Source organism: Accipiter gentilis, chromosome 8 (genome assembly GCF_929443795.1).
Source record: "Accipiter gentilis chromosome 8, bAccGen1.1, whole genome shotgun sequence".
Classification (NCBI taxonomy): domain Eukaryota; kingdom Metazoa; phylum Chordata; class Aves; order Accipitriformes; family Accipitridae; genus Astur; species Astur gentilis.
This window is the reverse complement of record NC_064887.1, coordinates 42,869,067-42,883,628: the sequence shown is the minus strand read 5'-3', so window position 1 is coordinate 42,883,628 and position 14,562 is coordinate 42,869,067. Positions and strand designations below refer to the sequence as shown.

Genomic DNA, 14,562 nt, shown 5'->3' with positions numbered 1-14,562 from the left:
ATTGGCTTTAGCTGCACAAGCAACTTCCATCTCCATCTGGGAGCCTGTTTTGGGGGGGGTAACAGTTTCATCCCACCCCCCCAGGAGCGCTGGGGAGGGGGGGGGGAGGAGCACAGCCCCGCAGCAGCAGCAGCAGCAGCAGCAGCAGCAGCAGCATCGCATCCTTGGGAGTCAGTCAAGGGAGAAAAACCACATCCCCTGCGGTCCTCACTCCTCCAAGTTTTTTCACGTGACCGCAAAGCTGTCCGAAACATTAGAAAAAATAACTTTCACCTTTCCCAGGGTGAGCCTGGCAGCCGGCGCGGGCGCTGCCACGGTGCCCGTCGGCAGCCCACGCTCTCGGGGCTGGTTTTCTGGCAGGGATTTGGCTCGGCCCCAGATGCACGATGGGGAGATGAGGAATATTATCCCCCATTTTCCCCCAAGACAATGCCTGTGCTGGAGGGGTTTTGGGTATCTGCTCATCGAGGCTGGATTTGCCTGGCTTTTCCTACTCACCGGCACCTCAAGGGGGATGCGGGGTGCATCCCCACGAGATCACCCTCCGGAGATGGGTCTGGGATGCTCCCATGGCACAGGGCAGTGGCAGTGCTTCTTTTTTAGGGGAGCGAGGCACAGCAGCAGTCTTGGGGAGACGTACACCTCTCCAGGACCGCCGCCGCGCCTTGTTCCCCATCGCCCACCCCCTCCAGCAAATATCTCCGGGGACGCTAATCCCGGCATCGACAGGCAATCTCCATCCGTGCGGAGACCGGTGCCATCCCATCTGGAGACCCCAAGATGCAGGGATGGAGCAGGGAGCCCCATCCAAGAGCAAGGCACACACTAATACGCCCAAATAATGACGCCCCATCGCTTCGGACCCCCCATTTTTGCTTCGTTCCTTCTCCCTGCTTTGAAATAGCTTCTTCTTCCTCAAAGCAATATTAACGATGGTCCATGGGAATTGTTGGTGCCGGCACCCAGCACAGCCCTGTGCCCAACGGATGCCCCGAGCAGATGCTCGGCGCCGCGGGCACAGCCGTCCTCCTCCTCCTCCTCCTCCTCCTCGCTCTAAGATGGCCGGCGGCCCCAAAATGGTGCTGAGCATGAGACGCCATCTGCAAGGCTGGTCCCACGCCCGCCGTGGCCTTTTTATGCAAAGGGGAATTAATTAGATTTGAATATGGTAATTAAGCCATCAAGCCCCGCCGGGTGCTATGAGGTCCCTTCTTTTCTTCGGGCTTTCTTCTCACCCCTCTCTCCCGCCGCCCCTTAACCCTTCCCCCTCTGCTTTTTGCACCCAAAGTACCGCTGCTGCATCTTAATTAAACGCCTCGTCTAGGCAATGCCATCGCCGCCCCTTTTCCCGCGCCAAATTCTGTCCGTCCTGGGGATGCCGTCCGTCTGTCTTGGTCAACGGCTGCATCTGTACCCCGTGTGCGTCCATTTATCCCCCCCCAAAAAAGCCAGGTGCTCGCAGAGGGACGAGGGCAACTACCCAAAAGGAGAAATGGGATTTTGCCAGGTGATGGCCGCAGCAAGAAATCGGTCCAAAATTAATTCCCCAAAAGCTGGGTCGTATTTTAAGCGTCTCTTATCCTCATGTTCCCAATATTGTCTTTTTTTTCCAACACCTATGGACTGTGGGAGTCCTGGTGTCACTCAGGTGCTGCCCTTGCCTGATGCACAGGGTTGGGTGAAGCTGCTTTGGGGAATTCTCCCAGGCTCTTTTGTGACGGGAAGGAAAAGAATTGAGCGTTGAAGAAGCTTTCAACATCTATGCCCAGAAAAGGAATTTTTTTAAAACTGGGAATTAAAGCTTTCGCCATTACCACATTTCTTAATAGCATCCATCCAGTCACCCCGACCTGTAACTGCTGGGTCTTTATCCACCTCCGTTAGGTGACGGTGCAGAGACTGGAAAACTCCTGGAAAGAGGGATCTGCTCAGGGAACAAAAATAATCCCTGGAATATTTCTTGTACGTCTATCTATATTTATAAGGAAAATATTTCTCTTTTTTTCCCACTTACCTCGTAAGGCAAATGAAGGAAATTGGGAATACCTGTGGGAGCTCGTCAAAAAAGCCCCCAGGCGCTTTCTCAGCAAGTTGCTGAGAACTTGAATTAGCTTCTTTAAAAACCGGAATATTTGCAACGGGGTCATTTCTGGTAAAAATTTTAATTGTATCAGCAAGCTGCTTCCACCTGAAACAAGAAAAGGGCTGAGATTATACATACATATTATATATACACACATATATGGTGGGCGTGTGTGCATATATATATACGGTGATATGGTGTGTGTGTATATATATATGGTGCTGGTAAGAGGTTCCCAGGGGTTTAATCCCAGCTGGCAGCTCGGCGGCAGGCGGGGGTGACCCTGGGGGCCCCCGCGCTCCCTCACAGCACCCGCTCTGACCTACATAGCGGGTGCTGGATGCGGCCACCCCGGCAGCCGCCGCAGACACCCGCTCCCCACGGCCGGTGTGATGATGGACACGGGGGAGGCCCCGTCCCCAACCTCCCCTTTGGCCTCAGTTTGGGTGAAATAAGGGAGAAATGGTGGTTTTCTCCTCCGGCTCCTGCTACGGGGCAGGCACAGGGTGCTCGCGCCCGGCTCTGGCAGTGATGCTCTGGGTGGCTTTGGGGACCGGTCCCTGGGCTCTCCTCACCCCGGACCGGGCTCTGGCTCTCTCCCAAGATGCAGGTGATGCCGATGGTATCTCCTGGGCCATATTTTGCAGCTCAGCCTGAAATAGGACCACAAGACCCTCCTGTGTTGGCAGCCCAGGGACCCAGCTTCATGGGGACACCAACCCCAGGGCGCTTGTCCCCACTGCCGCGGTCCTGCTGACTCCTCCTGGGATGGCAAAGGGGAGAGAAAATACACTGGAGAGAGGGAAAAGGAGGAGAAGAGAGAGGGTGAGGAAGAGTAGGGAAATCTATAGAGCAGGGGAGGAAAGAAACCAGTGAGAGAAAGAACTATAGGAAAAAATATTAAAAAGCAAGGCAGGGAAAAGGGCCAGAATGGAAGAAAAAGCAGATAACGGAGGGGCTGATGGCCTGAGAGACAAGTCAGGGCGAGGCGATAACGCGGGAGATGGGCAGATAAGACCCCAGGCAGCGCGAGCGGGAGGCAGAGCGTGGCGGCTGCTGAGCTGGTACCCACGGGAGGATGCTCGAGGCTCCGGCTCACGCCAGGGCTCAGCCCCTCTGAGGCTGGGATGGGAGGGGGTGGCACTGGTGGCAGCGAGGTCCCTGCCAAGCTGGAAAGACCCAAAGGTCTACAATCACACGAGCATCCCCATATCTCATTAACCAGGGTTCCTGGCTAACGAGCCCAGCCCGGCGGAGCAGGTGAGCAGCACCCACGGCAGGCAGGTGGCTGCGAAGCACAGGGCTATAAATCTCCCACGCGGTGCGGGTGCCGCCGAAAGCCTTCCAGCAGGATTTATCTCCCCTTCCCGCTTTCCCCGCCTTCCCGCAACCGCCACGTGGATTCCCCGCGGCAAGGGAAAACAAGCGAAGATGCTTTCTTTTGTCTCTGCCGCCCGCTCAGCCGCGGCTCTCCGGCTCTAATCCACCTCGGCCACCTCCCCTCCATTCACAATTTTCTTCCCATCTCCGGAGTGGAAGAAAAGAGACAAACCTTTTTTTTTTTTTTTTTAAATTAAAAAATAAATCAGCGTCGGGGAGGTGGTGGCACTGTTGGGGAAGGAGGGATGGAGACGCCCCAACAGCCGAGCCCGGCTCGGGCTGGTCCCAGGGTAACCCCAGGGGTTTCACCTCCCTGAGCCCCCGCACGACGCCCACCTCGGCTCACAGCTACTCCTTATTCCATAGAGCCCTTACAAACCGTTTATGCTACTTCTGTGCAAAAAAAAAAAAAAAAATTAATATAAATATAAGTGATGGATGTGCTGGTGAGAGCTCTGCATTGAGGGAGCCGGGGGGGGAAGCGGGGGGAGGACGGAAAGCGCTTAAAAATTACAGTGGGAATTAGCAGGAGTCTAAGCTGTTGTTTGCGCTGCCCATTAGCATCTGCCTATTTATCTGTCACCAGATCCTCGTGGCATCTATCCATCCATCTGGATCCTTGTCAGTCTGTCTGCCTATCTAATTATCCATTAGCATGGCAAAGCGCCCCTGACAGCGGTCCCGGCGAGGCAGACGCGAGACCACCTCAGCTGCCCTTCACCACGGCGCGGATGCTTTTATGAGCTTTACCCACACGCGAGCAAAACCCCGCTCGTAGGTCTCACAAAACAATCCCTTACGGCGGGCAGGGAAGGTTCTGCAAGGCTGCGGGATGCGGCTGCATCCAACGGCAATGGGGGAAAGATGGGCTGGAGCAGGCGAACGCCGGGGGGTTGCGTGGCAGGGGTCGTCCGTAGGGTGTCGATTGTGTAGGGGGAATGCGCGCGCGTGCCACGCCATACGTGCACGCCGCGCCGCACGCTTTCGATGCTCCGTCTTGCCCATGGAAAACAAACCTCGAGGCCTCGCCCGGCACTGGCATCGCCACGCCGTGCCGCGGGCAGCTCCGGTGCCGGCGGCTCTTTGTGCCCGTGCCGCCGCGTGGGGTTTCTTTGTTCGCGGCGCCGGGCAGGTTCCCCCTCCCCGCCTGCCCACGGGCCCCGGCTCAGAGCAGCCGCCGAGGAGCAAATCAGCGGCGTTTGCATATTCAGAGCAGGTGGGGGCCCATATGCCTAAGATGCACCAGACAAAATTAGCCACCATAATCATAATCAAGTGTGCCGTTGTGCTGGGGGAAGGGAGAGCCTGGCAGACAAGCCTGATAATTATGAAGCTCAGCATGTGCGCAGCGGTTTTGCAACAATTATGCCTAGCTCAGCAAGCCGGCAATGATGCTTGTTACAACCACCCTCCATCGCCCACCCGCCCGCCGGTAGCTCGCTCCCGGGAGGGCTGCGCCAGCCTCGGTGCGAGCCGAGCCGCCGTCGGGAAGGGAGCACGAGGCCGGCGAGGGGCTGCGGGCAAGACCCCGTCCCGGTGGGTCCGTCCCTTCGCAAGCTGGTTTGTCGTTTGGTGATGGTCGTTGCTTGGGCATCCCCCACTGAGCTGCCCTTTGCTCTCCCTGGGCCCCCACCACCTTCCTTGCACCCTCGTCTTGCGGCAAAACCCCCCGTTTCCCACCCGGACTAAACCCACGGTGTCCGAGGTATCTCCAGAAACCATCCTCCCCCGGCCCCGTCAGCACCCGGCTGCTCTCGCCCTGCGTGGAAAACGACACAAACCCTTCGCATAAAGGAGCCGTGCCGCTCCGGCTTCGCTAAAATCAGTTTATATTTGCCTCCCAGGACTTTCCCTTTCCCGTCCTCCTCTGCTCGCCCTGCTCTTTGCAGGGGTGTGTGTTATCTCCCGCTCATCCGCTCCGCAGGCTGGGAACGAGGGCGGCGGCAGGAGGTGACACACCAGATTCGTCTCCAGCCGCCAGCGCTCGAGGGCCGGTGTCACGCAGCATTTCCCTGAACGAGCCCCGGGGAAGGGGAACGGGAAGACGCCGCGTGCGCGCGAGGCCGATGGGAGATGCTCCGCGGCACGGCGAGGACCAGCCCGTGCGCCGTGGTCTGGGGAAGCGGCGGCTCCGGGCTGCGCCGACACGGCTCGGCCTCGAGCAGGATGCTCCACGGAGCCTTCCGACCCGCATCCAGCGGAGGAGGGGGGAAAATAAATTGGTTTCCTCTTTTAAATAGGCTGGAAGCTGCCTCGGCTTAAGCTGGGTCAGGGGGTGGTGCTGAGGGATGCTCGTGTTTCCCCGGGGTGCCCCGGTGCGATGGGGACAGGGGGGTTGTAGCGGTTTCCCCGATGGATCGGCTATAAAGGAGCTCAGCGTGCGTGGAAATCACGGCTCTGCTTTCCCCAGCATCCCCCATCTTCTCCTGTACGGCGTTTGGGGGGGTCAGGATGAACCCCCCTCCCTCCCCCAGCCCCAGGGAAAACCCTGCTTGAAGCACAGCAGTACCTGCAGCTCTGGGGTTAAACATCTCAAAAGGAGGATTTTCCACGCAGGGAGGGTTGTGGACATACCCAGCACCCTGGCACCTCTCTGCCCGTTACCTCCCAGCTCAATTAACAGAAAGAAGAGCCAAACCGGCACAGAAACACCCGTCGGCACTGGAAGATTGCTCCGCTCCGCACCAGGATCAGCCAGGGGCTGGTTTGCTTCAAACTAGAGGATTTATCAGAAGATGATGGCAAAGCTGGGCAAGGACCGGTTTGGTTCATTTACCGTGGGGTATTTCCCGAAGTTCAGTGAAACAGCCCCAAAATCCAGTTTCTTCAGGATGGAGCAGCAAGTGCCTTTGGGGACAGCACGTGGGAGCAACTCAACATCACAGGGGAGATTTTGGGTCCCCGAAGATCTGGCCCGGCTGTTGGAAGAGCTGTCCCTGTCAGTCCCTGGGTGTCCGGCGAGTCATTTGGGGGATTTGCTGGATCCTTGCCGGGCTGGTTTTTCACCCGAGAAGCAGGAAAGGACGTGAGCCTTGGCAATTCCCCATCACTCAGCATCTGATCCGTGCCGAAGGGCTCTCACTCTTATCCATGTGGGAATAGCGGTGGTAGCATCCGGCTCAATTGACCAATTTCTGTGCAGCTGGAGCATCTGGAAACAACCAAACCAGCCCACATTGGCCCAATTTCCCACCTGCAGAGATCCACTGCTTCAGCCCTGTTTTCGGTAGAGTTTGGAATAACCCTGCAGGAACTTGGATTCACGCCTGGTCCCTTCTTGCCCCGAATCACCCTTTATCAGGATTTTCCAAATCCCAGCAAACTGGGGTCATCGTTGTGCCACGCACCTTCGCCGATCCTACTCTTTCTTCCCCAAATATTAAGGTTTCCCTGGTCAAACCCTTCCAGAATAAATGCCTTTGCTTAAATCATGGAGCCCGGGATGCTGAGGGAGCTTCCCGGGGACTTTGCTGGGCCCAGGGCAGACCCCGAATCCCCTCATGCTGGGGGTTACTGGGGCTGCACCCATCTGCGGCAAAGGGATCTTAAAATAGTCTTTGCTGGAGCTTTGGAAAGGAGGTTTCGATTGTTTTAATTGATGGAGGAATTGGACAGCGAACAGAAACACAGCCAAATAAATCAGCACTGCATTTTCACCACCTTTTCCATCCCCCAAAGGTAGTTTGGGAGCAGAGTGGCTTTGCAAGACTCAGGGAAAAAGCAAGAAAATTCCCCCACCTGTTTGCTTTTAAACAGGCGTTTTTTTTTTAAGGAAAAAAAAACAACAAAAAAACCTCGAAGGCTGTGAACAGCACCCGAAACCAAGCCGGGGCGTGCTATTCATGCACACACGCTATCCGAGGGGCAGGATCCCCCACTCCACACCCCACGGGGCTAAAGAGCAGCAACTCTCCGGACTATAAATTCCCAGATTCCCTGGATCTCACCAGCTCGGCTGTTATTGAGATGCAGGGAGCAGGGGAGAAGGTGACCGCCGACTCCATAAATATTATTGGGGGCGACGGGGCTGCGCGGGGCCGGCGGGCGCAGACAAAGCGCCCATTGAGCTGTCGGCAAAGGCGCGACGGCCCAGCTGCCGCGGGGAGCCAGGACGGGGGTCAAGGTCAGAGGTGGCCCCTGCTTGTATTATTCCCCCCCCCGCCAACCCAGCCCCTTTCCTCATGCCCATAAAATTAATAAAGTTAAATGGGTATCGCAGGCTCAGCGTGCCCATGGAGGATGCCGGGAGAAGCGGGTGCTGACGGCAGCAGCCACGTCGGTCATGCAGGAGGGGAAACTGAGGCACCGTGCAAGAGCCCAGCATCGCACCCGCTCTGAGGGGGCAGTGCCGGTGTTTTTATCCCTTGGGGACTCTTTTGCGAATCTGTTTAATAACATATATGCTTAAAGGCTTGCAGACTTGACATCCCCAGCTCTGTGCTGGAGCAACCCCAGGACCGTGCCAGGGTGGCCGGGGAGCCCATGGCCACCCCAAACCACCCAGCACCCCTGCCCTGTGCCCAGTTCTCCCTATGCCGAGGGTTTCTCCATATGGATGGAGAACCGGAGCTTTCCGCTGTGCGTGGGAGCTGCTGCAAGGGCAGCCCCCGACAGCCCCATCCACTCCCCAGGACTTGGGGGTTCAATCCTGCTGCCACATAAACTTAGATTTTTAAAAGATTTTACTCCTTATTAAGCAATCCCTTAGCAACGCTTGTTTCCATGGCAAAGAGCAGAGAACCTCCATGCTGATGCTGAGCTTTGTCTTAAACTATAATTCAGCTCATTTTATTTGGATGCTGCCCCATGGGGCCAGGTCCCCAGCACCCATGGGGGCTGTCCACCCTGGGATAGACCATGGGTGCCTGTTCTGGGCTCCGAGCCAGGCTGGGGACACAAAGCGAGGGCCGTTTACCTGGGAAGAGGAGGTGTGCAGCATGCAGAGCCTCTTCTTGCAAAAAAAGGGGGGCTTGGGGCACGCCGTGCACCCCAAAAAAAGCCAATCTCCATCCCCTGTAAGCCCAGCTCAGGAGCTCCTATGGTTTAAAGGCAGAGCTGTGCCCAGCTGCGGAGCAGCCCGGGCTTCCAAAATTATGCTAATGAGCCCAGCCACCAGCGGGGCTGCAGGCTTTCCTTGCTTCCCTGCACCTCCAAGTCTTAATGAACTCAAGCAAACGAGGCGCAGGACACTGGGGCAGTGCTGGGTGCCAGCGGGTGCTGCAGCACCAAACCGAACGGGAGGCCGGTGCTTTAGAGCCGAGTTGGTGGGGGCTGGCACCGCACGGTGAGAGCTGCCCTTCGGGCAGCCTGGCTTTCCCAAAGGGACATGGGAGTCACTTAAAAATTGGGATTCCTGCAAAAAATCCAAATGAAAAGGGTATTTTTTAGTTTTCAAAAATCCCACCGCCGTTCCGTGCTCCGCTTGGCATTTTCGAAGAAATGGGTTTAATTCTGCTATCTCTATCCTCAATGGAAAAAACTCCACTTGGGAGCAACGGCAGGTTCCTGGGACAGACCCTCCACAGGGACATTCCCTCCCAGAATCACTCGAGGTCCCCATTTTCCACCCCAGAGACCAAAATCAGCATTTCTGTGGGTGCGAGAACCCCGGCAGACCTGGTGTTGCTGGGTTTGCTCGTCTCCATCTCCCCGGGAGGAGAAAGGAAACTCTCCTTCCTCACCGCGCTTTTATTTTGCTGCAGTGGTAACGAATTCTTGCAGCGGTTCATGCCCTGAAGGAGCCTTAAAACCTCCCAAATTTGACAGCCAAAAATAGCTATCGCTCTGCTTGTTTCCAAATGTTCACTAGCCCTGATTTATTTACCCCAGTTATTTGAATCCGTCTCATGCTTTGAATCCCAAATCCTAAGCAGAATGGAAAAAAACCTGCATCTGTCATTTAGATGCTCTTGCACTCGTTGAACGGGGAGGGGGATTATCGTTTCTTCTGGCTGAAAGGGTGTCCCCTGTGCCGGGGTCCTGAGGAGGGCTGGAAAAGCTGAAAAAAATTATGGCTTTATCAGCTCCTGGGATTTCCAAGCATCCGGACTGTGCGGCAGCTCCAGGAGTATTTTTCCCAGTTCTTAATATCCTTGTTTGCCGTGGGGGAGGCTGCCAGGACTGCGGGTGAGCAGAGCTCGGGGGGGACCCGTGGGCTGGATTACTCAGCGGCGTGGGAGCGTTCGGCAGCAGAATTGCTGGCGGCATCCCCGTGCACCCTCTCTGCCCCGTGCCTGCGCTCCCCCATCCCGGAGCCCATCGTCGGGGATGGCAGAAACCCCCGCCGCCTCCCTCCTCATCCCAGTCCTGACGTGGTTTTGTCCCTGGGGTGCCAGCAGCGCAATGCTTGGGGAGCGCCGAAAATCAAAATGCAGATTTTTGGTGCAGAAGGACCCAGGTCAGGTGTCCGTGGGGCAAAACCTGCACTGGGACACGGCCAGGACAAGGCTCCTGGTAGGTGGCGGGGGGGCAGCCGTGGGCTTTCGATCCTGGCAAATCTTCTGGATTTTCTTCCCACTCGCTTGCACAGCCCAAATCTCTCTCCCTGATGGTATTTCAAGCCACCCGACACCCACTCTTAGCTCGCTGTAGCTCTGTTTGGAAAGTTTTGAAATTCTGGGTCACTGGATGATTTGCACTCGATGATCTCCCCTGCTTGGGACCAGCATCTCTGGCACTGAGCACCCACCGGGCTGGGCTTGTGCGCTGGCAAGGAGGGGCTCAAAACATTCCCAAAGCTGGGAATGAAGGGATGAAGGGCAGCGAGGGTGGATGGGGCTGCGGGGAGAGGAGGGTGCCCCCCATCCTCCTCGTCTCCCCCAAAACAGGCTCAGCTTTTCTCATGTACATACACATATGCTCGCCTCCGCCACGCTGCTGGAGAAGGGGTGAAATTAATCCCTATGGAAATTTATTTAAATGAATTCCCTGCCTGGACACTCAAGCTGTTCCCAGCCTGGCGAGGGCAGGGCAGCTGGGGGAGGAGGGAGCGTGGACCCCCTGGGCACCCCAATTCCCCCATTACAGCCACATCTCATGGGGGTTATTCCCCCCCAGGCAGTTGCCCCTGCGGTGCCGAGCCGTGCCACAAACCCAGGTTTGGGCCCACAAATTGCCCCAGGGCTCCCCAGGGGGTCACTCGTGTCTTGCCCCCGTGTTGGAGCAGGGAGAAGATGCCGGTGGCTCTCGCTGCACCTCGGCAAAAGTCGGGGTGGACATCCAAACAGGTTGGTTTTTGTCCCATAAGCTGTGGGCCTTGGTCAATTCGTTAGGGAAAAGAGAAATCAGCTGTCAATAAATAAGAAATACTGGTTTTCCTGCCTAAAACACACCTTGGTCTATTAATTAAATTCACGCTATGTGCAGCAGCAGGATCGAACCCTTCCCGTTCCCATCGCACTGATTGAGCTGCTGGGATCCTCGTCCCAGCCCCGGCCGTCCTTACGCCAGGCGCTTGCGTGGTCTCACCCCACGAGATAGGGGAGGTGTGGGGGGGGCAGACGAGGACCCCCTTGGCCTCAGGGAGGCAGAGCAAGCACCGCAGTGAACACCAAGCTCCTGGGAAACGTGGGCAACCCCCCCGCCCCCCCGCCGTGCGTGGCCCCGATCCTGTACGGCAGCAACGCAGCCGGCCCTGGAAAAGGGGATCCGAGGCATCTGCATCCCCCCGGACAAGGCTCCTTTGAGATGGGGCACAGATGGGGTATTGTCAGCACAGGCAAGGGGTGAGGGAAATCCGGGAAGAGGGTTTGGAGTGGGATTGTGATGGGAAAGGTTGGGGCTTGACCTCGCAGGGGACCTCCCCGACAGCGAGCATCCACCCCGCGCCCCGGCATCTTCGCAGTATATCCCAGAGGGAGATCCCAGCCGGGTTCTGGCAAAACCCGAGCCTAAAAGCATCGAGGAGGAGCTTTTCAGAGAGGAATATTCACGCTGAAGCATCAGGCGATCTCAGCACGTGCAAACGCGCTCACGCCTTCGCCAGCCCTGCGTGGGCATCCGTGCGCACGGGTGGGGGATGCACGGTCCCCGTGTGCATCCATCCCTGAGGGCGTCAGTGTGTTCGGGATCGGGGTGGGGTGGGGGTGCTGAGGGAAAAGGAGGGTGCCTGCACCGATTGCCCACCCCACGCAGACCACGGAGGGCCCTGAACCCCAAAGCCGGCAGAGCGCTGGTGGGGGATCAGGGCTGGGTGAGCCGGCAAGAACAGGCACTTCTCGGGGATTTATGCCATGCAGCACTTGTCAGCGCAGCTTTAGCACCCCATAAAGCAACGCCGAAGGTTGAACGTGAAGGGAGAACACAAAGATGCCCCGACTGGCCAATTAATGAGCAAATTCGGGCTCAGGCCCTGCAAAGCTGCATAAGGGAAAGGCCTGGGGAGGGGGGGAAATGCAGCCGTGGGGAAGACGGGAAAATGCAGAAGGAGACTGGAATTAGGGGAGGGGGGTGTGTACCGCGACGTGGCATGGCAGCCCCGGTGCAGGCAGCAGGTAACGCCACGTATGTTCGTTTGCAGGCAGCTGCCCGGCAGCACACCGGGGGCTTTGCTGACTGCACCCCACAGTCGGGACATCGGGACGTCTCACAAGTGACCGACGGCAACAAGGACATGAAGAGGTGCCACCACGTGCCTGGGGGAAAGCGACCTGGCACAAAGCACGGCTCTCGGTAAGGATTTTTTGGAGCAGCCCATGGGAATGGGGCGGGAAGTGGGTCCCCACGAACCCCACGGCGGTGCCCAGGTCACCCCAGAGGTCTCACTGCTTTAGGAGCATCGCCTTAAAGGACTCACAGGAGTTTTGCAGGACACAATTCCCTCCCCTGCCTGGGCGGGAGCTCTTCTCCCCATTAGACACCGGCAGGGATGTGGTTTTTCCTGCTCCTGCTGTCACCTGCCCTCTTTCAAGATGTCCCCGGCTGTCACCAACCACGTAAATACGTGCTGGCCCCAAACTCCTGCCTATCCCCACTGCAGGAGTCTGGACCCAAACCCTAATAGAAATGTCCCCAAGCGCACGGTGGGATGGGGACTGAAATTATTCGGGCAGGGAGTTGGCGTTGTGGTGACACTGTCACCTCCTGGCCGTCCCGTGGGAACTCAACCCCGGTTGTCACTGGGCTGGGCCTGGGCTTACGCCATTTTCTCCCATTAACAGGTGACATGAGCGGATGCCGTGGGGTCCGGGTGTCCAAGAAAGGCTGGAGAAAACCAAGGCTGGGTTTGAAGCGTGGGCAGGATCCGTGCGGATGCCCTTCCCATCCCCAGGGTAAGGGCTTCCTCCCTCTTTTCCCATATAAGCAACCCCAAGGCTGAAGCCAGACGTGCCCAGGGGGTCCCACCCGGGGGTCCCCCCCCATACCTCGGTGCCAGACGGGGTGCACGGACTGTGAGATCCGTGGAATCCCCAGGAAGCTGGAAGGACGCAGCCGCTGCCACCAAGCCCGAGGCACCGGGAGGATGAGGTCTGCAGCTCAATGAGGGGAAAAGGAAAAAAAAAAAAATCACACGCATTAAAGGTGTTCAAAGCCCCCAGCCGTGTTGCAGCCTGGTCTCCCTCGCGCCGCTGGTGTTTGAGTAGAATTTTGTCCCTTTTTCTTGCAGGACCCCACAAATCCCCATGAGACCCGGTGTCTGGGGTGTGTTTCCTTCCCAGCGGGTCAAACTTTTATCTTGCCAGCCCTCTCCTTTCCCACGCCGGGAGGCGAGGGATGCCCCGAGGGGGTCCCAGCCCCAGAGGGGACGATGTCCTGTCCCTTTTGGGCTGGGGGAAGGCAGGAGCAGCCCAGCTTTGGGCTTGGCTGGTGTGGGGACGGGCACATCTCCCCCTCACCCTCACTCCCTCTTCTCTTTTCCACCCCAGACCTGGGAATTGGGTCCGGCCCCGCTTTGCTGGTCCACGGGACTCCCCGGGGGGTGGCCCTGATGGGGGACGGGTGGGACAGGTCGTGCAAACTGGGACCTGGGAGGGACAAACACCCAGCCAACACCACCAGCTCCCAGTACACTGACTGGTTGCTCCAGCCCCAGCTGGTGCAGCTGGTCCCGAGACTCCCTCCAGCCCCGCAGCCGCCGTTTTTCTGTCTTTAAGTCAAATTTCAAGGCAAAAATAGAACCTGGAGACCTGCAGCTCCAGGAACAGACAGGGAATGATGCACAGCGTCACCGCCGAAGTTGGTGACTCCGGTTGCTCACTCAGAATCGGGATGCCGGAGCCGTGGAGCCAGTGCCAGGTCCAGCCGGCGCTGCCGCCGCGGTCCCCTCCCCACGGAGGGCTGCGAGATCCCACCAGTGTTTCTGGTGACCAGTTAAACACAGCGTGGGTGACGTGGGGCCAGGCTGGCTCCCCTGTGGATGTATCAGAAGGACGTCCTCGCCGAAATCCCTGCCTCCGAACCCCCCCAGCACGCGCTCGCCCGCCACCGCCAGCGACCCAGACGCCCAAATATTGAGCTATACATTAAATTACCCTGGGGAAAGGGCCGGGAGGGAGCCGGAGCACGTCGGAGGGAGCGTGGCAGTTTGTTATGCTAACCGAGGGGGGCTCCGCTCAGGGGACGTGTCGGAGAGGTCTGAAGAGCAAGGAGTTCACAGGCCCTCTCCTTTTGTCATGCTAAAAGTGCAACACAGAAAATATATACAGGCAGCTGCTCAATGGAGCGTGAAATACAAGTGATTTCTCCGGGAGCCCTGGGTAATGCGATGCAGCCCGGACAATGCCCGCCACCGCCCGCCGTCGCCTTTGTGCAAAATGGGAAACTTCTGGGAGGGGGGTGTGTGGAAATGGGCACAGACCAGCTCCAGGCGTGCCAGCTGCCCCCAGCATCGCCCAGAGGTGGAAAGTCTTCGAGTCCATCCCTGGCTTCGGTGCCCATGGGGTCTCCCAGCTACGGGACCAGTGGGAGCCCAGTTGTCCCAGGTTGGAGCTCCGGCTCAGTGGGTGCCGTGTGGCTGCCGAGCCCCAGTCCTTCAAGGAAATATCTCTCCGGTGTGTACGGGGACCGTGCTGGGTCTGGCACCCCCTCGCCGGGTGCAGGGCCGGGGTCCCCCGTTAATTCAGTGACTTTACAGCAGCACCGACAACGGCCCGTCACGGCAG

At 57.9% G+C, this 14,562-nt stretch overlaps 2 protein-coding genes across 2 annotated transcripts in view; both read left to right on the top strand.

Annotated features, from left to right (window-relative positions):
* LOC126041954 (uncharacterized) overlaps window positions 1-12,985 on the top strand; it is a 36,726-nt gene extending 23,741 nt beyond the window's left edge. The window contains exons 6-7 of the mRNA XM_049808389.1: window positions 11,982-12,133; window positions 12,622-12,985. Of these exons, the coding sequence (XP_049664346.1) occupies window positions 11,982-12,133; window positions 12,622-12,625 (156 nt within the window). The 3' untranslated portion in view covers window positions 12,626-12,985. The remainder of the gene's footprint in view (window positions 1-11,981; window positions 12,134-12,621) is intronic.
* SUGP2 (SURP and G-patch domain containing 2) overlaps window positions 1-14,562 on the top strand; it is an 86,879-nt gene that overhangs the window by 23,935 nt on the left and 48,382 nt on the right.